We start from the raw sequence: 22067 nt of genomic DNA, 5'->3' as shown, positions 1-22067 counted from the left end.
GGGTCCTTCTCGCTCCCATTTAAGACTCAGAGCCCAAGAGTCTGAGCAACTGGGCACCTGAAGTGTGTGCTCTGAGGAAAGGGGGATGGGGCCTCTCCACATGGAGTCTCCAGGGAAAGGGCTCTTCCCTGGGTTTGTGCAGGCTGAACAGGTCAAGGGAGCACTCTGGCACCCAGACAGCCTGTTAGGGAAGACCTCTTAAAGCTGGAATCGGAGCAGTTACTTCTGGTGGCCTCAGACAGTCCAAGCACAGGCGGTCCTCACTGACTGCAGGAAGGTCCTCTAAGTTCCTTGCTGGTGTCACGTTGAGCTTAAACCTCCCCAAGACCAGCTCCCAAAAGGTAGATGAGATGTAAAGGAGCCACATCCCTGAGGCCCCATCGTGGTGAGCGCTGGCATGAGACTAGGGTCCTGCATCTGCACTCAGACCCTGGCCTCCCCAGGTCCTGGGGCTGTTGGGCGTTCATCAACAAACATCTCGGGTAAAGAATTCTTTTTCTATCCTCTAAGCTTGGTGGGGACAATCAGAATGGAACTCTCTATTCTAGAATCTCTGTGGTTTTTAATCTTTGTTTCGGTAGCCATTAAAAGCTAAGACTATAAGTATGTATGTATGTATGTGTATATGTATTTGTATTCATGTCTATGTATGCATATATGTGTGTGTAGGTACATATTTATGTGTGTATTTGTTTGGATTCTTGTTACCTGATGTGACTTTGAAGTCAGTCTGAGTTTCACCAGGACTTCACACGAGTGTAGCTGTTTCTGTACACGTAGAGCTCTAAGTGAAGGGAAAAGTGGATCTCAAAGAACCCAAGTGCTCCCAGTGATCATGTGTGCATAGTGTTCACATGCATGTCTCTGTGTGTGTATGTGTGTATCCATGTGTGTCTGTGCATGTGTTCCTGTATGTCTGTGTGCATGTGTGTCCTTGTGTGTGTCTGTGTATGCATACACACACTGAAGACAGGGAGGGTAGGATACAGCAGTAAAAGGCTTTCAGTCTGGGGACCTGGGTTCAGATTCCAGCCCCAGCTCCTCTTAGATGCAGCCCCATCTGTCTGATGGCAGAGCAAAGCCTTCCCCACAGCAGGACCTGGTTCTCCGTTCTTGGTGCTATCTGGAGGGAGGGGACCATACCCCAGTAAATGATGTGCAGTTTCCTAGGGGCAGAAAGAACAGGTATCTAAAGCATGACACACAAGTCACTTTAAGGGGGCTCCCTGCTAACATGCCTTGTGGGCATCAGCCTCACAAGTGGCCACACAGTGACTGCCTCAGGGTCACATCCACATGTTGGTTAAGGCCGTGGGGACCAAGGATAGGCCTCATCTTGGTGCTCCACCTCACCTTCCCCACAGACACTCTGGGCATACTTGTCCACTAAAGCTTCACAGCCAACAGGGTGAAGGGAGACAGAGGTGCTCAGAACCAAGGACACAGTTCTTGCCTTGCTTAGGGAGGTAGGAGGAGCACTCTGTCCTGAGGATCTGATCTTGGACGTGTACTGCTCATTTACAAATGGCACGAACATCATCGTCCCTCAGCTAACACTCCCTGGGACCCTATTCTAGTCAGAAGATAAAGAAAAGAAGGCCCAGGCCTGTCCTGGGGCATCCAGGGTCTAGCTAGTATCCCACACCCAGCACAGAGGACCTAGCTGTCAGGACCAAGGTGCCATTGGAATCCCTGCCCCTCTCACTCCCTAGCCATAGTGAAAGTGGAGTGGTCTTTACCTCAGCCAGCCTCATCCTTCTCTCAGGTGGCTGAGGTGAAAGGCCCAGAACTCCTTTTAAAGACTCTATTTCCTGGGGCCTTGCTGCTCAGACCCTGCCTGAAGCCTGAGGCACAGCCGTTGGGCAGGAGTTTGCTAGCCAAGGATTTGCATTGTCTCTGGACAAGGTGATGTCTGAGAGACTTCAGGAGAGAGAGAGATAGGCTTAGGGACTTTGACCAATTATTTTATGAGAAAGGCTTAGGGACTTTGACCAATTATTTCACAATGACATCAAGTTTTAATTAAAGAAAGGAAATATGTAGGTTATTTTTCCATTCTGAAGTTTAGGACGACAGCATGGTGACAGCCACCGTGCAGCCCTGGCTCTGAGATGCTCTCTGCCCTCTCCGGCAGCCCTGCATATATAGCTTTCAGCCTCGAGGTGACTGTCCTCTCTTATCCCTTCTCTGGAGGCCTGGCAGCAGATGGCAGGACAGATACCATCATTTAACAAGGAACAAGTTGAGCAGGGTAATTACAGCATGGAGCAGTGCCCCCGTTTTGTTAAAGTATCCCTAAGAACAGTAGATGAGGACACCACCCAGAGCCACACTCCCCAATCCCCACCCAGCACAGGGGAAGAGAGAGACCTTTGGGGAAGTTCATCCGCTTCTTGACCAGACTTGAGAGTGCATGGCTTCTCAATGCACGGCCCCGAACTGGCAGACGACGGGCACAGGTGGGCCCAGCCTCCTGTTTTCAGTCTTCACCTGCTGCTTCTAAAGCTGCTCTTTCTCCCAGAACATGCAGTGTGTTCCAGCATGTAAGGACCTGGGTTCAAATCTCCACTGCAGCACTGTGCTGATAAAGGTTTTCAGGGGTGACAGGCGAAAACTTGCCTCTTGACCGAGACTGGTCAGGAAGTTGCCACCTGTGGTCACATGTGAAGATGTTCTGCAGAAGTGTGGCTCCAGGCTGCCTTCTGAACACCTGGCTTTATCCAGACCTGGTACCCAGGAGGGCCCAGGGTTCTGCAAACCCCCAGATGTTACAAACAGACCCCTAAGGGTATTTGTGACTCTATCCCAGGAAAGCAGTAGTCTTGATCCGCTTCTCGGGGTGGTCTGTGACCCAGCACCAGGGTGACACCGGACAGGGTCATCTGGAAGAAGGAGTCTCAACTGAGAAAATACTCGATCAGTTCAGCCTGTGGGCATTCCGTGGTGCATTTCCTTGATTGACGGTTGGTGTGGGAGGACCCATCTCACTGTGGGCAGTGCCACTCCTGCGAAGTGGTCCTGGATTGTATAAGAAAGCAGGCTAGGCAGGCCAGTGAGCAGCACTCCTCCATGGCTTCTGCTTGAATCCCCACCTCCAGGTTCCTGCCTTGGCTTCTCTCAATGGACTGTGACCAGGGATAAGTAAACCCAAAACACCCATCCTTTCCAGGTTGCTTTTGGTCACAACTTTTATAAAAGCAATAGAAACGTAATTATGTCAGCTGTCAAATCTTAGGTCTCTGTGGTCAGTGTGCCCCTTCTGGGCACTTCCGTCACATTTCACTACAGTTACTCTTCTGTCCAGATCTGGCCCCTGCAGAATCTATACATGATGCGACCCTGCCTTTCATGCTAGCTCCAGAAGCCCAGGTCTACGCGTTGTCTGGTGCTTACAGTACTAAGGGCACTGTTGGATGAATTCACTGATTTATAAGGGAGAAGCCCAGAAACATCATTTATCTTTTTAATGCAGAAATATTAATATCTATTCAGTTTGGAGGTTTTGTTATTTTCGGTTTTTGTTTGTTTTATTTTGTTTAGGGTTTTTGACACAGGATCTTGCTATGAAGCCCAGGATGGCCTCAAACTCTCCGAAATCCCCCTGCTTTAGACTTCCAAATACTGGGACCTGGCCAGGCATAGTGGTACATGCCTTTAGTCCCAGCACTTGGGAGTCAGAGATGAAGTCAGAGGTAGGCAGATCTCTGGGAGTTTGAGGCCAGCATAGTCTACATAGTGATTTCCAGGACAGCCAGAGATACATAATAGAGAAACCTCTCTCTCTCTCTCAAAAAAAAAAAGTGCTGGAACCGTAGGTGTGTACCACCATGCCTAGTTCATCAGAGCCTGTTTGATGTGTCCATAATGGTTTTGTATAAAGACAAGGCCTCTCAAATGTCATACACTCTGTCTTGGGCAGCTGCCTCTTTGGGAAACAAAATGCATATAAGTCAATGTCCTGTGACCAGGCACCAGGCCTGTGAATTATGTCATCCATTCTCACAGCGGCCAGCATCCTTGCTGGAAGTACCGTACTGGCTCTGAGAGTGGCTGGCCCTTGGGGAGCATAGTGGCACGTGGAGCTGCAGGAGCCATGAGGGAAGTATAGTCCAGCCCAGAAGTGTAAGGACTCAGGTAGACTGTGGCATCCTGCCTCTTGTCAGCTTTACCATCTGGGCAGGTCATGTCTGTGTCTCCCACACACAGGCCAGGAGTGAATGCTCATGGAGCACCATGTGGGTAGCTTGAGCTGGCTGCCAAAGGGAACCACATTCCCCACTTCCCAGGATGAGCTCACTATGTCTTCTGGATTGGGAATCGTGAGACCCACCATAGAGCTGACAGGATGCTTAAGAGTCCCTGATGTACTGGCTCCTGGGGTGGGGATCCAGGCTGGCCTGTACAAGGTGGGCCAGTCTCTGACAGAATATTTTTACCCTCTATGGCCTCCTAAGAACATTAATGATGACCCAAAAGCATGTCTGTACGCTAAGGTGTGTCCTACCATGTAGGAGCCTCAGTGGGCCGTGTGAAGTTATTTCATGGGCTGCCAGGCCTAGCTGTGACAGAGTGACAGCCACCCTGCTGGGGAATTGCAGTGACACCCAAGCCACCAGCCTCTGAGACATCGAAGGGCAAAGGCCAGCTTTGTGGCCCAGATGAAGCAGGACTAACTCCATGTCTCTGTTTGCAATGAGAGGTCCAAACAACCCATAATCGAGGTCACAAGTGTGCCCTCTAGAAGGAACTTAGCATTGGACCCTATGGCCACACACGACCTGAATCAGTCACCTCACAGCCTGTCCATCCAAACAGCAGCCCTTGTCATTGCCGTCCTCTGCCTCGAGGACAGCTCTGCAAACCTCTGCAGGCCTGTGTGAGCCCAGTGTGCGCTGAGGAACAACTGGCATGTCACCCCCACAGCAGGCTGACAGTGGCCTCCCTCAGATAGTTCTCTGTGCCTTTCAGAAAACATTTGTGCTGGGTGGAAGCAGACAACAGGCTGGCACTGGTGACCAAGCCTGGCTGGTGGCATCCTGCCTGGGCCAAGGTCTGACTCAGTCTTTCTTTTTCAGGAACCTGGGCAAATCCGGCCTTCGGGTCTCCTGCCTGGGGCTTGGTAAGTATGGGAACCCCTCGTGAACAAGGATATGGGGGCTTCAAGCAAGCCGGCCCCACCCTTAATAGAGAGCTACACTGAGAACCTATGATTCTGGGAGCTTAGGTTGCCATGGCAACCGGAGGCTGGGAAGAAAGAGGGGACAGAACCTTATCCTGGAAAGGCCAGGAGGACCCTGGGAGTCCTTTGCACACAGCCCTTCACCCCTGCCCAGAAGTCAGAGAAGCCCCTGACTCTCACTGGCCCAGGAAGCTTTCTCTCTGGCTTCTAAGCCTCACTTCAGAGAGACAGTTCCCAGGAAAGACCATTCAGTTTTGCCCTGTTCCTTTCGCCAGATGTGAGCTCAGTCCTCAGAACCCACTGTCTTCCATCTTGAAGGCAAACACACTTTTTACCCCTCCTGCCCTAACACCACACCTAACCCTCTCCAAGCAGACAGAGCTTGTCATCGGGGAAGCACCCTCGTCTGTTCTTTGGGACGGCACCACACCAGCACTGGCCTCAGTCTCACACTGTAGCCCACACTGAGCTCACACTCGGGGTAGTCCTGTCTTAGTCTTCCAGGTGCTTAGGTTACAGGTGTGAGCCTCCCAGCCTTCCTCAGCTTACCCAGCACTCTGTCCCCCAGACAGGCTACTGTCACCATGTTTGGAGACTCACCCTGGAGGCCAGGGATTCACATACACAGGATGTACTCAACCCAGAGCCGTGGGTGGCATGTGGCTGTCCCTGACCCCATGCTCTGCACTTCAAAGTCTGGGTACCCACAAGACAGTTCTGGCCCACTGTCAGATGGTCTAACCTGAGCCTATATATCTCCTTCTAGGAACATGGGTGACCTTCGGGGGCCAGATCACCGATGAGGTAAGACAGGGAGCCCTCAGCCCCAAGGCACATGGTTAAGTCCCCTGCATAAACCAGGGACTGTGTATGCTCATGGAGGCCTCCATGGCAGCCTCTTTCTCTTTGTTTGTTGAAGGTATCCTACCCCAGTGGCCAGGCAAGCCAGGTGGGTAGTGGCCAAGAAAGATGTTGTACCTGGTGGCACTAGTTAGCTGAGAACTCAGTCTCTCAGCTCCTGGGAATCTGGGGTTCTCATGTAAATGCCGCAGCTAACCCTGAGCATTCAAGGCCCATGTTTTCCAAGTGGCAAAGCTGGATAGGGATCTGAGCTGTGCCCTCTGAGAATGCCGCACGAGTGGCCCATCCATATGTATCCGTTAACCTGAGCAGGCCGTAGGCCCCCTCTGTTCCTGACAATATGCTCCTCTAACGACGGGGACTGCTGTCTTCTGGGGCTTATCTGCTGCTGGGACACAAGGTGACACTAAGCCGATCTGAGTGCTGCTGGTGTCATGGAGCCTATCGGAAGGAAAGGGGTGCACTTCCGGACAGTGTGAGGTCAGAGAGGAGAGTTCTCAGCGTCTCTACCATCTCAGCTACTGTGTTTGCCCAATTTGCTGTAGAAAGGCTTGTGTTTAAAAATTAATAAGTGAGTCCATTTGAGACTTTGTTAGCTGTGGCTGCTCAGTTTTTAGGGAAAACTTGGCTCCCACGGAGATTTAAATGCAGTGTGCGGTTTGGGTCTTTATTTTTATAGCATTAGCTGGTCGTTGAACCATTTGTCCTGCGCTCTGAGGCTTCTGGAGATTCAGGGTGAATCAGGAGCTTCTAAGGTGAAGCTCTGGTCCCCAGAGCTCAGAGTAGAAATTGGAGCCATGGGACATGTGTGGTTTGTCTCAAATAAGTCATGTCTTTCAGGGCAGCTGCTGATACAGTAGATGGAAGAACTGTGTGGAGGGGGTAAAGGGGGCAGACTGTCCTGACACTAGCTACAGGGCGTGATGTCCTTGTGGACACTGAGAGTATTGATGAATGAATCTCAGGTGGCAGCTCCAGCTAGCTTTCTCCCCACCATGTCTCAGTCATGGACAGGATGACAAGGATAAAGAAGCTGGGGGTCATACCTCGATGACATCAACCTGGAGGAGCAGAGGAATAATAGATGACAGAGTCCGGGGTCTGGAAGGATGTGGCATACAAAAACAACCTAGTGAAGGAACAAGAAGAATTTTTGTATTAGATCCCACAGTTTGTGTAAAAAAAAAAAAATCAATATGCCAAATGTTAGGGGCCCCGGCCTGTGCCAGGTGAAGAGTATTCATCCTCTGGCTGTTTGGAAGAGCCAGTCAGAAAGCCAAGACCACCGTGGGCAGCTTTCCACCCCACTTTGAGGACTTTTGGTTAAATATATGAAACATAAAATTTACCATGTTAGGGCTAGAGAGGTATCTCAATGAGTGAAGTGTTTACCAGAACTCATAAAGGGGGGTGGGGGGCATGGCAGTGTGTACTTGAAATCCCAGCAGTGGACCTGGAGGATTTGCTCACTGGCCAGCCAGCCTAGTGGAATCTGCAGGACAAATGAGAGACTCAAAGGAGTCAGGGTGGACAGTTGGACAGTAGCCTAAAGAATGACACCCAAGGTTGACCTCTGTCACTGTGCATAAGTGCATTCATGCACACACAGACAAAATGACCATTTTAAGGGTGTAGCTCATTGGGTGTCTTCATGTTGCCGTGAAAATGTAACTTCTATTTCCAAACAGAAACTCCACGCCTTTAAGCGGCAACTCTCCCAGTCCCTGCTAACCTCTAATTCACTTCCTGTCTCTGTGAGTCCACAGTCTGTTTTTTGTGAGTAAAGTTTTATTGACACTTAGATAGCCACACTCACTGGTTGACATGTGTATGGCTGCCTCTGATGCAAAGACAAAGCTGAGTACGTGACAGATCATCTAGCCCAGGATGTCTGAGTCATTAAATATCTGTCCCAGTGGGACAAGGTTTGATGGCTCCTGGGCTGTGACATCACAGCAGCCATCCACCATCATCTGTGGAGCGGCCGTGCAGCAGGATGGTGGTGATGGCCGCACAGCCCTGTGCATGTGCCAGTACTGTTGAACCGGTGATGACTGCCACTGTCCTAGCACTCAGGAGGCGGCAGCAGAAAGAGCCTGCATTTGAGGAACATTTGGACTGCATAGTGAGACCCTGGCTCAAAAAAGTTATCTTCTTTAGTTACATTTATGTGTGTTGAGTGTTTTGCCTGTATATACACCACAAGCGTGCAGTGCCTGAGGAGGCCAGAAGAGGGCGTCAGATCCCCTAGAACTAGAGCTACTGATGTCTGTAAGCCGGTGTGCGGGTGCTGGGAACCAAACCTGGTCCTCTGCAAGAACCAGTGCTGTTAACCATTGAGCCGTCTCCACCCACCTCCAAAAAAATGTTTTAGGCTTAGTATGATAGGTTTTTCCGTATAGATTTTAGTAATTTAGTAAAGATTTTTTAGACAGTCTCATGTATTCCCAGCTGTCCTTGAACTTACTATGTAACCAAGGATGGCCTTGAATTTACCCTCCTGCCTCCACCCACTGAGTGCTGAGGTTAACAGCTATCACTCCTGTTTTTGTGTATTGCTGGAAACTGAACCCAGGGCTTCAGGCATGCTGGGCCAGTACTCTACCAGCTGAGCCCATCCCAGCTCCAGTAAGTATGTACCTAATGTAAAGAAAAAGAGAGAAGGAATGAAGCTCTCCATGAACCACTTTAAACTGGTTTCCAGGAGGTACTGTGTGTGTTAGAGACCAAGTTCAGAGAAGCCACAGCCTCCATTGTGTCAGGCAGATAGAACAGTACAGAAATATATGCCTATCAAAAAGAAAAGGTCCCTGGAAGACAAAAATGCAAGCCCTCCAGGGAGGCCACATGGCCCCTAGCCAGTGGGATGCAGCATGCAGTGTCCTCCTGGGCATGGCTCAGGCTGGGTGGTAGGGTACATCTGGGAAAGGTCAGGCGAAAGCAGTAGTGAACAAGCTGCGCTTGCCCATGCGTTGGCATCGCAGGAGAACACCCAGCATGAGGAGAGGTTCCTTCGGTGGCGGCTGCAGGAGAAGGCTCAGCAGTTGCCTCAGGCCCCCAGAGAGCGGTAGTAATCGTGTATTTGACGTGCTCACACTTGAGCTGCCACAGAAGACACAGCAAACCTCCCTGAGGTTGATCTCCAGAGCCCCATGGCCTCATCATCCGGGAGCTTCTGGCTCTCAGACCCCAGCCGCTGTGACTCAGCATCAGGCTCTTCAGTATCTGCAGTGTTTGGATTTCTTAGATCCCCTGACAAATCAGGGAGTCTGGTAGCATCAAGTCCACCTTCCCGTGAACACCACTTGGCATGGATCCACTCCAAGCAGGGCTCTCCCGTCAGTATCACTCCCAGAGTCCCTCGGCATGCACGCATGCACGCATGCACACACACTCTCACACATACCCCTCATCCCTGAAACCACTGGATACCAGAGAACCAGGCAGGGGCTGGAATCACCCAGCCACTCTGGGCTGACTGGGGAGGGGGGACTGGTGAGTGCGTGAGCAGCGTTTGACAGGTGTGCCCCTCTGTGGACTGCGGTGTCCGGGCACTACCCTCTGCTGTATTTTGGTGGGGGCCATCGGTCACAAGTGCGCTCCCAGCTTCCTTGATAGCTCGACCTACCACCCATTGCTCTTTGCCATGGAGCAAAGCTCACTCTTCTGGGAGCTCAAGAAGTAAGATCTGGTCAGCAGTGAGGTCGGCTGGATGGCCAAGTGTCATATTAGAGAAACACCAGCCAAGGCCACATGACTCTCGGCCCCACTGTGGAGTGGTTGTGTGACCCTCCGTGGTCAGTATGAAGCCCTCCTGCGGTAGCTGGGAGAGGGTCATTGAGACACAAATAAATCCACAGTTAAATCTTAAAAGGGGAGGGACATCCTCCTAAGATTGGCCACTGGGCCCCGTGACTGACGTGGCAAGGCGCTGGCAACCACGTGTCTTCAGTCGGGACGTGGTCCCTCCAAAGGCGTGTAGGAGGAATCTGTCCCTGCCCCTCTCAGCTTCTGGTAGCATTTCTTGGCTTGCAGACTTATCGCTGCAGTCACTTCTCATGACCATGTAGCCCTCCCCTAAGATGCCAGTCATGTTGGAATCCATGGCTGGCTCTCCAGGAGGCAATGTGGCTCCATCTTGGTAATTACATTTGTAAAGACCCTACTCTCAGATAAGGTCCCATCCTGAGGTTTTGTTCATGTGAATTTTGGAGGGACACTAGCCCAGTGCCGGGGCCACATTCCATGATGACCCCAAAAATCTCATAGCCAGCAGGCTGTTTCCCTCATCGGTCTTGCCATCTTTGTCCTTTATGAGGGTTTGCTGCTTCCCGGTAAAATGGCCGGAAGGACAGAAAAGCCAGGAGAAGCACCTAGGCCATGGGAACTGATGCTCCAGAGCATTGGTTCTCAACCTGTGGGTCGTGACCCCTTTGTGGTTGACCGACCTTTTCACAGGGATCGCCTGAGACCATCAGAAAACATAGATATGAATGAAATAATATGAAAACACAGAAAACACAGCAATGAAAACAGTTTTATGGTTAGGGGGTCACCACAACGTGAGGAGCATTAGAAAGGCTGAGAACAGCTGCTCCAGAGCCTCCCTGGAGCTGGAAGGACAGTGCTCGCCACCACAGCTCTGCTTTTATCATTTCAGATGGCAGAGCACCTAATGACCTTAGCCTATGACAATGGCATTAACCTGTTCGACACCGCAGAGGTCTACGCGGCTGGCAAGTATGTACTCTTCCCATGGGAGAAGGTGGCGTGGGACACCTTCAAAGAGCCACATCTCCAGTTCCCAGCTCTCCTTCCCAGGCACTCAAAATAGTGTCTACTATCACGCTGTCCTCTTTTTAGAGCGCTAAATGATCTTAGGAGATGTTTGGATGGGGCCAGACTCAGAACACTCAGGCGCTGGCTGCTTGCTAAACTCCCTGTGTGCCCAGGCGCCAAGGTTTCCAAGGCACGGTGCTGGGCTAGAGCCAAGATTTACTGATTCCCTGGCTGTGTGGACATGCTGGTGAGCTTCGGCCAGCACCATGAGCCTGACATGTTCATGTCTCAATGATGCAGTGGAGGCTGTGGGGCAGACAGCCTTTCTGAGCTGGAGCGAGCAGGAGCTGGCAAACCTCGGTGCGAAGGAAGCGCTTTCCATCTTGACAGTGAACTTTCCAACTCAATTATGCAAAGGCTCAGTGCTCTTCAGCCAGAGCTGTTGGCTTTAGTTTTAAAGACAGGCTGAAATCAAATCATCCAGTCTCCTGCATCACATTTCCAAAAGTCAGTTTTTGTTGGTGAAATCATTCTCTGGCTCCCTTTCTGCCCTCCCTTCAGCCCACTCCTGTTTAGAGACAGTCCAGTTCCCATCAGCTGGGCTGGCTGTAGCCCCGACCTGCTGTGTGCCATAGCCATGGGGCCAGCACCTGCTTCCTGGGCCTTGGGATGGTACCTGCTGCCTGGAGGGGAACCCTTAGCACCAAGCATCAGGGAACCCATGTGGACAACTGCCCAATCCCTACCGAGGGCCTGGGGAGCTGACAGCTGTCCCTCCACCCCTTTAACCTCCATCAGCAATGCTTGTATCATTCCTGCACACAGTCCCCTCCCTCCCCTTCTCCAAACAGACAGCAGCTTCCAATCACAGCAAGATGCTTTCCAGACAGACGAGCTAGGCAGAACAGCCAGAGGTTGAAGAGCCTGGTGCAGATGCCCAGCCTAAAGGCATCTCCCAGTCTCCTCCCTGGCCCAGCTCCTACCTGGGCTTTGCTGCCCAGGAGAGCAAACACAGATTAATGTCACCTCCTTCATCTCTACTATTGATGCCAAACTCTGCTCTGTCCCTGCCTTCACATCTGTTTAACTGGACACTCAGAGCTGGCATTCCAGGGCACCACACTGGACACTGGGCATCCTGGGGGCATCTCAGAAGCCCTTTGCTAGAAGCCAAGGCCTTAGGCAGAAGCTTTCTGCTCTCAGTGGCGTTGCTTCCAGAGCCCCCTGCCCTCAGCTCTTCGGCCAGCTGCTGTAGCTCCACAGTCCAGCCTGTAGCTAAGCCAGTCCGCTCACACAGTGGAGATACCTTAACACCAGTGGCCAATGTGACTGAGAAGCTGAGCACTATGTCTTGAGGGCAGGCCAAGCTTCTCTGATCAAGAGGCTCGCCGTAGCTCCAGCAAGCAGTCAGCCAAAGCTGCCCCCCCACACTGATTGGGGGTGAGCGTGCACATATCTTGCTGACAGTAATTTGTGTGCTTCTCGGCGACCTGCAGTGTATCTGTGCCCACATTAGCTTGCAGCCAAGATTGCAAGCAAGAGGCTTGGGTTGGCCACTCAGGCAGCCTCACTATCAGCCTCCTCCTCTCCTGGTCTTTTGTCTGACAAATTGGGGGACCAAGGAATGAAAGGAGGCCAGAGCTGATTGAATTTTCAGTGCGTCCTGACCATAAATGAGGGGCATTCAGAATATATGCTAAACAGCTTGCAAATTAGAGCCCATTATTTCTGAGTGGATGACTCAGGCGCTTTTATAATTGGAATGTAGCGCTGGGTTTGGATCATTTTCCGTCTGTTGTTTTTGCTCAGAAACATTTTGCTACAAGCAGAAAGTTCTTAAAAGTTAATCCGCACTGCTGTGCCAAGGGAAGCTGGAACAGCCAGCTTGTGACCCCAGCTGGCCCCGGCTTGAAGCAGGACCCTGAGCCATGCCAAGAACAGGCGGTGGGCTGGGTAAAGAGAGAAAGGAGCTGCACGCAAATACACTCACGCCGCACCCACGCATGTGTGCACACACGCACAAAGCAGACGGGCCCACACAGGCTTGGTTGGAAGCCCCACGCTGGCCCCAGAAAGTGCATTGTCTCTGCATACCCAGTCAGTGTGTGCAGAGAACAAACACCTAGAGCACTGCTTGCCTTTTTCAGACAAGTTCACTGTACAATGTACTCATGTGCCTTGGCCGGGCCTTTTCCCCAGTGTATCTGCAGCTGGCCGAGGAATCGAGTTCTGGGGACCTTCCCTTCCCCAACAAGTGCAGAGGTGTTGCTGCAGGGACAAGGCCTTTTCATCAGAGGAATAGCAGCCCACCCCCACCCCCACCCCTGTTGCCAGTCCTGGACAGTTGCAGACCTCACCCCTTCTGGAATGAGCTGCCGAGCCAAGGCCACATAGGCGCCTGGCATTCCAACCCCAATGGCATTTTCACAGAGGGGACCCAATGGCTCGTTGTCACGGTGGGGCTGGGTTTGATTTTTTTTTTTCCGTTATGCGTAGATGAAATCCCCATGTCTGCTTCTCTCTCTTGCTCTGCAGGGCTGAAGTGGTATTAGGAAACATCATTAAGAAGAAGGGATGGAGGTAATTATCCGGTTCTCTGTGGTCTGTCTCCAGGGTACACAAGGAAAGCTGGGGGTGGAGGTGGGCAGGCAGCGGAGGAGAGGCAAATGCATCCTGGGGTTCCTGGCTGGGGTGGGGGTGGGCAGGCCATCTGCCTGGGGCAAGCCTGGACTTGGATGGCACTGCAGTGGGAACATGCATTTGGGAATTGGTCTTTGCTGATTACCACAGGAGTGGTCCATCAGCCGCTTGTGCGATCTTTTTTATTGTCTTTTATCATTACATTGATTTATTTACATGTGGTGGGAACATGCCATGTTGAGAGTATTGGGGTCAAATGACAACCTGTGGAAGTTGGTTCTCTTCCTCTACCATGTGGATTCAGGGAATCAAGCTCAGGGCTTCTAGCTTGACAGCACACAGCCTTATTCACCGAGCCAGCTCACCAGCCCCTTCTCTCCCTCTCTCCCTCTCTCTGTCTCTCTCCCTCTCTCCATCTCTCTCTCTCTCTCTCTCTCTCTCTCTCTCTCTCTCTCTCTCTCTCTCTCTCTCTAATAGAAAAATTAATTCAGTTCTCTGCAAGGGCCACCAGTAGACTAGACAACAAGAAGAGTATTGCTGGGGACTGGGAATGTTGCTAGAGTGCTTGCCAGGCCTGGGTTCAATTCCCAGCAGTGCATAAATGAGGCAGAGTGGTGTATGCCTGTCAGGAAGCAGAAGGAGCAGGCACCCAAGGGCGTTCTCAGCCCCGTGAAACTCGGTTGTGCACACAGAAAGTACTCACTGTGGCCGCCCCGTGCAATCTTGCTGAAATTCAAGTTGCCCAGTTTTTCCTGCTGAAAGGGGAGACCCTCTCAGAACAGAAGTAGCTTCTGCCCCCTCCAAGGGAGTGAGTCTTCACACCACAAGGGGTGCCATGCAAGCAGCTAAGGCCGGGGTCCCAGAGTTCACCATGTCCCCAAACAGGTGCACAATTCAGTTCTTTGAGGCAGAAGCAATGCTGTTTGTGATTAGTCCTAGCCTCCTCCCCTCCACACACATACCTTTGTCCCGCTCCACTCAGATTGATGAGATGGGACTTCCTGAGCACAGTCTTGAGCCAAAATAAACTGCCAATGAGCATTCCCAGGTGGCCTGGGCATGACGGGCACCACGCAGAGGTCCAAGTGTGAAAGCCTTTTAACTCTCAGCTGAACTCCATCCTCTCTGCCCCACCCAAGGACCTTAGCCATAGTTCAGCCTTCAGGAGCTCACTGTCTGCATCTGTAAAGGGATCAGTGTGTGAGCAGAGGGAAGGCTGTCTAGGTCTGTAAATCACCAGTCTAACCTGGCCAGGCCGTGCTGAACCTGGGATGTGTGTCAGGCTTCAGCCCAGCACCCAACTACATCATGTCTCTCGGGCTTAGAAGGTGATGGAGCTCAAAGGCAGCAGAAGAGGAGCGTGTCTTAGTCACTGTTCTGTTGCTATGAGGAGACACCATGATCAAGACAATTATAAGGGAGAGCATTTAATTGGAGGCTCGCTTACAGTTTCAGAGCTTCAGTACATTAGCATCATGGTGGAGAGCATGGCAGCAGCAGGCAGGCATGGTCCTGGAGAAGTGCCTGAGAGCTCACTCCTTCAGAGCTCACACATCGGATTCACAGGCTGCAGGCCTCCAGGGAGAGACCGGGCCTGGTGTGGGCTTTCGAAACCTCACAGCCCAGCCCAGTGACACTTCTCCGACAAGGCCACACCCCCAATCCTTCCTAAAGAGTTCCATGACCTGGGAACCAAGCATTTAAACACCATTCTCATTTCAACACCACAGAACCCACAGTGCCCACCGCAGATCCCCACCTCTGTCAGCCTAGACTGAGCCCCGCTCTGTACCCTAAGCCTCAGCAAAGCTGGGCCTTCCCTCCTCCTTGACCTTCCTGGTGGTCACTTAGAATCTCAGTGACCAGATCTCACACCCCAGGGTTCCTGACCCCCTCCCCATCTCCTCTCACACAGCCCATCTGTTTCCCCTTGGCTCTGATCAATCCCAGATACATTCTTCCGATTCAGTAATCCAAGGTAGAGCCCCTGATGGTGTGCATGGAGAGGCTCGCACTAGGTTATCATTCCTTTGGCATAAGCTGGCACTGCCTATCAATATGGGTAGCTAGATACCAGTGCATCTGTCAGCAGAGCAGGCATTGTGAGTCCAACTTGGGGCTCTCCTGCCTCAGCAGGCCCTCGTGGGCTGAAGAGCACACGTAGGGATGTGGAAGATACTGTCACTGATCCCTAGAAACCTTGGCTCCTGCACTGCATCTCTGCTGTTAGACCCCAATACCAGCCTGCAGTGTGGAGGTGCTTGGTTGCATCTGTTAGTGGGAGATCCAGAGCTTGGCACCTGGCAAGAGCTTCACAACTCAGAAACACCCATTTCACACCGGGCTCCCAGGTGGGGCAGCTGTGGGACCCCTAGGTGAGGGCTGAGGAAAGACCTCAGGGACCAGCCAGGTCCAGTAACTCCTCTCTTCTACTCTGCAGACGGTCCAGCCTCGTCATCACCACCAAGATCTTCTGGGGTGGAAAGTAAGTGTCACAGTTTGTAGTGCTCTCGGTGGTGGCTGGGCCACCGCAGCCCCAGTTCCTGCGGAGACACCACTCGCAAGGCTGGGGCAAGGGTCACACTGTTGTCCTTGAGGAAGGAGGGTATGTTGGTCTCTGCACAGCCACCTGCAGGCTGGCACTCATTCCATCTGGGGAACCTCACGCCCACCTGGTATATTCCCAAACTGCAAGCAGCTCTGGCTGAATTTGTCTTTTACTCAAACCTTGTCTAATTTTTATTATTTTTACTTATATATGACATTATAAAAATTCCAGAAAACTTACTGGGCGGTGGTGGCGCATGCCTTTAATCCCAGCACTCGGGAAGCAGAGCCAGGCAGATCTCTGTGAGTTCGAGGCCAGCCTGGTCTACAGAGTGAGTTCCAGGAAAGGCGCAAAGCTACACAGAGAAACCCTGTCTTGAAAAACCAAAAAAAAAAAAAAAATTCTAGAAAACAGAAAATTATGAACTGTCTAAACCATCTTAAAGTCCCTGGGCCACCTGTCACTCAGCCAGTTTCCAGGTATCTGGCTCTGTATTCTCTAGGGCTGGATAAAGTTCATCTCATGGAGGTTATAAACATGATTTATAGGCTGAGGATGAGGCTCAGTCAGTAGAGTGCTTGCCAGGCATGCATGAAGCCCTACGTTCCTCCTCGTACCCTGTAAACGATGGTGGTGGTTCATGCCTGTAATTACAGCTTTCGGAGGTTGAGGAATCAGAAGCTGAAGGTCATCCATGGCTATGTAACAAATTTGAAGCTAGCCTGGGACACATGAAACCCTGTCTCAAAAAAAATTCTTAGCTGGGCTTACATCTGTAACCCCAGTACTTGAGAAGTTGAGACAGGAGGATCATGAGTTTGAGGCCACCCTGAGCTGTGTCTCAAAAAGCATAAATAAATCCAAGCTGGGCAGCAAGGTGATATTAAAACCTAGAGCCCTTGTGCGCCACTGCCACCCTGGGGTCAGCGTCCAGGTATCCACCCGAGCCATGAAAACTCAGCCTGCAGCTGTCACCCACAGATGTCACGTTATAACCGACTTTTTTCCTAACATTGTATCATAAACCTTATCCCCCTACCGACTGCACCATCTCCCACCCTGTTGGCCTGTTTTTCAGAGCGGAGACAGAGAGAGGCCTTTCTCGGAAGCACATAATCGAAGGTGAGGGGGTGGGGCTCAAACCATGGTGTCCCCAGCCCGTGATCTCCTGTGAAGGAAAGCTAAGAGGCATAGTAGCCCTATCCCTTCCTTTAGCGATTCAGCCCAGGCCTCAACCCTGGAGCACATGGACCCTGTCTTTAATCATTTCCTTCTGCTCCAAAAAGCCAAGAGGCAGGAGACTCGCTATTGGATGAAGGCTGTGCTGAGCCTGGACAGAGATGTTCAGGTTTTAGGACGGGCTGGGCCTCCCTGAGCTTGTGTCAAAAGGTCTGGAAAGCAGGCTCTGAGAGCATCCACACTCCACCAGGGCTGTTGGGAATAATGGACATGCAGCCCAGAGTGGGGGTGGCTGGATGTGGGCTCTGCCTCTAAGAGTCCCATTTATTCTGACCTAAGTCATATTTTTCATAAGAAACATCATAACTGGGGCAGGGGTTGGTACCTGGCCCTCCCACCTTAGGCTCTGAGCTGTTGGGAGGTGTGGGTTGGTGACTGGCGTGTGTCAGATACCCCAGCCTACTGTACTGTCCTCCTTAGGTGATGCCACGCCCAGCTTGCTTGTTACTACAGTACAGACCACCAGGTCCTGGGAGTCACCCAAGGGGCGTGTATCCATTTGGTCTCGGGACATGTGGTTCTCTTGACATCCTCTGGAATGGCCAGGGTGCCCACTCCCTTTAAGATGTACCTGATGTCTTGACATCTCCTCAAGACCCTCACCTGCCCTAAAGCTCCACGTGACAGGGGCCTGCCCTCTTCTCTTGCCCCCCTGAGCCAGGCCCAGGGGGGTCTAGAGGCACAGGCAGTGCTGACCCCTCCTGTTCTTCTAGGACTGAAGGCGTCACTGGAGAGGCTGCAGCTGGAGTATGTGGACGTGGTTTTTGCCAACCGCCCAGACCCCAACACGCCCATGGAAGGTAGGTGGGCCGGTTACCCCCTATCCAGTTCATGCAGGACAAAGCCAAGCGACCAGTGGGTCGGCTCTGAGGTTCTGGTGACTGTCAAGCACTCTCACGCTGGGCACTCAGGACAGAGGTGGCTAGGCCTCTGGGTGAGGGAGGGTAGGCTGGCCCTGCCAGGCTGAGCCCAGGCCCTGTTCTCGGTCTGTAACCTGGCTGTGTTCAGGACCTCTCCAGCAGCAGAGTTCTCTCAGCAGTTGGTATTTTGCACAGTGGTGGCTGTCGGGGACTGTTGTATTCTTTTTATTCTCCTTCCCCTGGGAGGGCTTAGAGGTCTTTTGCTCAGGGTGGGGGGTTAAGTTATTACCTGAAGGAGAGTAAGCACTCAGTGCTTTGAAGAGCCGTTTGGGTTTCTTTAGCGTTTTATTCCCTCGACTCCCGGTCCCTCCATCTCTCCCACCTCCTGCCTCAGCATCTTCTCATTTATGCTTCGCTGCTTCTGGGACTTGGGAGGTTAAGTCGAACTGGTTATTTTGTCTCCATTTGCTTTTATATATATACCACACTGGTGTGTGTGTCTATATATATATTCTTTCTTTTTAGCAGAACACTGTTTGGGCAATGATTTGTGCTCTTCTGTCCTGCCCTTTATCATACCACGCCTCTGTGTTCCCACAGCGATAAACTCTGGTCTCTTTAAATCTTTCTTTTATCACCAGGGGACCCATTTAGTTCCTTCAAGTCAAGGACATTCATCATTGAAGGTACACAGTACCCTCAGCCGACTATTGACTTCTGTGTCCGAGCTGCATTTTATGAGACAGTATTTTTATTTACATGACTCTCTGTCCCCCATGACAAACTTCTCCATAAAATGCATAAGGGGTGGGGAAGTGCCCCATGAGGACATCTTGCAAGCAAGGGAAAGCAAAATGGTGTTGGAGCCCCTCGCTGCCCATCCATGCTGTCATTCCGTCCTCCCTTCCCAGTGTGCATGTCCCCCACTCCATGCTTGTGATGCCGAGATCCGCAACGGCCAGCTGGCTTTCTGCCGGGGTCACCCTTGATCTGAGGATGCTCCAGTCCCTGCCTGGGAACTTGACCTTTGGATAGTATGATGGGAAGGGCTGGGAAAGACTAGGTTTCCACAAGGGTCCTGGGACCCCAGACTGTGCAACCCCTAAGACTTACATTTTTCATATTTCATGCTTGGTAAGTTCTAGCCTCCAACAGAGGCAAAGAACCAGCCAACAAGCTGCCCATCTACCACAGTGGTTCCTTGTGAGCTCTGGCTGCATGTGGTTACTCATGTCTGCTCATCTAGCAGCCAGGTTCAAAATGGAGTGATTCTCTTCCTTGAAGAATACATGAGCTGGCACGATGCTGAGGCCCAGGGCATCCTTGTGCCATGCTTGGTATCTGCCCATCCCCATCAGCAAATGGCCTTAGAACGCCACCTCAAGGATAGGCCTTGGTCTCCCTGGGGACTGGGCAGCATTCCACACTGGAAGGGCTCCTGCCTGCCAGCTGGTGCTGCCACCTGACCCCTCCCATGTATTATTTGTGATGCTGCAGAGATGCCCTGGGTTTTGGCTGCAACTGGAAGGATTTGGCCTCCCTGCTCCTGTCAAGCAGCATTAATTATTGAGGTGAAAGACAGTCACTGTTTCTGGGTCCACTGACATGCTGGTGCAGGTGCACAGAGCTCCTGAACATGTGTCCCACATCTAGCCTGCCTCTGCCCAGATCCCCCAGGTGCCTAGGTTCCCCTGCCCCTTAGAGTAGCCGGTCACAGCAGGCTCCTGGCCCATCAGCCTTATTCCCAGGTGCTAGACCGTCTCCATCTCCCTCACGGCATGGGAAGAGCATCATGCAGTTTCTCTGGCTGTGATCTTCATGACCGTGACCAGAGAGCTCGGGGGAGGCTGGGGAGAAAGGCTGATGTGGGCCATCCTCTGGGCTTCCCTGTCTCTGGCATGTGGACCTAAGCCTTGGCTGAAAAGAGTAGGGGAACCATGCTGCATGGTCTTGGGTGTCGCCAAGAGTGTTTCTAAAAATCTTAACTAGGGCAGCTTGCCCAGGAGCCTAGGCTCCATTGAGTAGGGCCCCGGGACCCTCTAGGTCTCTCAAAACCTTCCCAATCAGGTTCTGTCCTCTTCCTGATGTAAAACATTTTGTTGGTTAAAACCAGTGACCCAGGGAAGGACCCAGAAGGCCTAAACTCCCTTCTCATATGCCCCCTCACCTAGGTGGGGTGAAGGAAACTCCAAAGAGCCACAGACCCTGACCTCAGAAGAGGGGGGGACAGGAGGCAGAGTTGCCCTGCAGGGCCAAAAATAAGGTGTGGCCTCCCTGGTGCTCTGGGTGAACCTACTGGGACCGTTACACCAGAATCCCCAGTGACCTTAGTGCCAGAGATGAGGATGCCCCAGATTCTACCCTGAATAGACCTTAGCTAAAGCAGTACTTAGGGACCCGGAATGAGTATGAAGTAAGACCCCCCCCAAACCAGCACAGACAGGAACCAGCACTGTGTCCCATGCAAGGAGGGTACTGTGGACCCAGTGGCGTTTCGAGGCAGGCTATCAGCCCTGCCATTCTCTTCTTCCCCTTCTCTCACGGTCCCTGCCAGGGGTCTCTGCTGCTCGGGTGGGGCGGGGGCATTCAGAGGGGAGGCAGACGTTACCCCTATGTTTTTAGAAACACTTGCTCCTCTACATTCCTACCCTGCCTTTGGCTGTCGACCTTGCAAGCACTGTACCAGACCTGTGAGAAATCCATGGAGCCATCCCTCACCCTCCAAGACTAAGTCTGTTTGAAGAGCCAACACACCTCTAAGAGGCAAAGGGCCCAGGGAGAAGGCCTACAGGCGGGGTTTTTAATTAGCTCGTATTACCCATACGTAATTAACGGCTTTGTTATGACACTTTTATACATGTATATAATGTATTTCGATCACATTCACCCCCATCACCCCCTTGCTCCCCTCCCACTCCTGATCATCCCTTTCTTCTTCCCATTCAGTCCATGTAAACTTTCAACTGGTAGGTTTTTATGCCCCCAAAACTCTTGGATACCATGAAACGTGTGCTGTTGGGGTGGGGAGAGTCCTGCTCTTCCCCTAGAAGAAGATGGGGTGGGAGATGTTTCAGCCATTCATGCCTTAGGATGTTGTAAATCTCAGCTCTTGTGGAAACTCACAACTATTTGCTCCAGACCTTGGCCCCTCACAGAAGGGGACAGTTAGCCCCCAGCCCCCCACCCCCATTGACCTGAGAATAGCCTGTGCAGAGGGAGACTCCAGCCTGGGCGTGGTCTGCCCAAACCTTTCCACTTCTGCTTCTGGCTTCCTAAGCACAAGAACAAGAAACACTGGCCTCCAGAGCCCCAGCCTCAAAGGCCTGCCTTTGTCCCTACAGGCGCCATCTTCCTCTGTGTGGGACTCCAATGAGAATGGCCCGGCAGAGCTGTTGGCAAACATTGCTGATGTCACTGCCTTGGCCTGTCTCATTGTAGCCTTTTTCCATCCAGCTGGTCCCCTGATGATCAGAATTCCTACTTCCTCATCCTAGAGTCTGAGGCCCACTCTTGGAGTTCACATCCCCTCATCCCCTTAGCCAGCCATGGGGACATCGGGCTACCCACAAGCCTTTTTCCAGGGATCCCGGCAAGCCTTACTTGGTCAGAGAACTTGTCTTCAGGATTTCAACCCCGTTTTCTTCTTTTCTCCTGGAATCTCCCCTCTCCGACACCCACACTCAGCTCTGGGAGCCAGGAAGTACACTGCTTGCAAGATGCCTTTGCAGCCCGCTTCCTCCTCCTGGCACCCCACCTGCATCTGCACACTGTCCCCAGGCTGGGCCTGGGCCCGGGCCCCAGCTGCCCCAACCCATGCTCTCCCTTCTCTCTCACAGAGACCGTGCGGGCCATGACCCACGTCATCAACCAGGGGATGGCCATGTACTGGGGCACGTCACGCTGGAGTTCCATGGAGATCATGGTAGGGTGACACACCCATGTGTCTACAGGCATGGGTCCC

The 22067-nt window shown here is 52.1% G+C and overlaps 1 protein-coding gene across 1 annotated transcript in view; it reads left to right on the top strand.

The window, feature by feature from the left end:
• Positions 1–22067, top strand: part of Kcnab2 (potassium voltage-gated channel subfamily A regulatory beta subunit 2) — a 36307-nt gene that overhangs the window by 10941 nt on the left and 3299 nt on the right. Inside the window, exons 2-10 of the mRNA XM_059255929.1 lie at positions 5076–5119; positions 5946–5983; positions 10701–10780; positions 13355–13399; positions 15900–15944; positions 17086–17129; positions 17960–18046; positions 18748–18792; positions 21943–22028. Of these exons, the coding sequence (XP_059111912.1) occupies positions 5076–5119; positions 5946–5983; positions 10701–10780; positions 13355–13399; positions 15900–15944; positions 17086–17129; positions 17960–18046; positions 18748–18792; positions 21943–22028 (514 nt within the window). The remainder of the gene's footprint in view (positions 1–5075; positions 5120–5945; positions 5984–10700; positions 10781–13354; positions 13400–15899; positions 15945–17085; positions 17130–17959; positions 18047–18747; positions 18793–21942; positions 22029–22067) is intronic.

The sequence above is a fragment of the Peromyscus eremicus genome, chromosome 2 (genome assembly GCF_949786415.1).
Source record: "Peromyscus eremicus chromosome 2, PerEre_H2_v1, whole genome shotgun sequence".
In the NCBI taxonomy this organism is placed as follows: Eukaryota; Metazoa; Chordata; class Mammalia; order Rodentia; family Cricetidae; genus Peromyscus; species Peromyscus eremicus.
The sequence above is the reverse complement of the archived record's forward strand: the minus strand, read 5'-3'. Positions and strand labels throughout refer to the sequence as shown.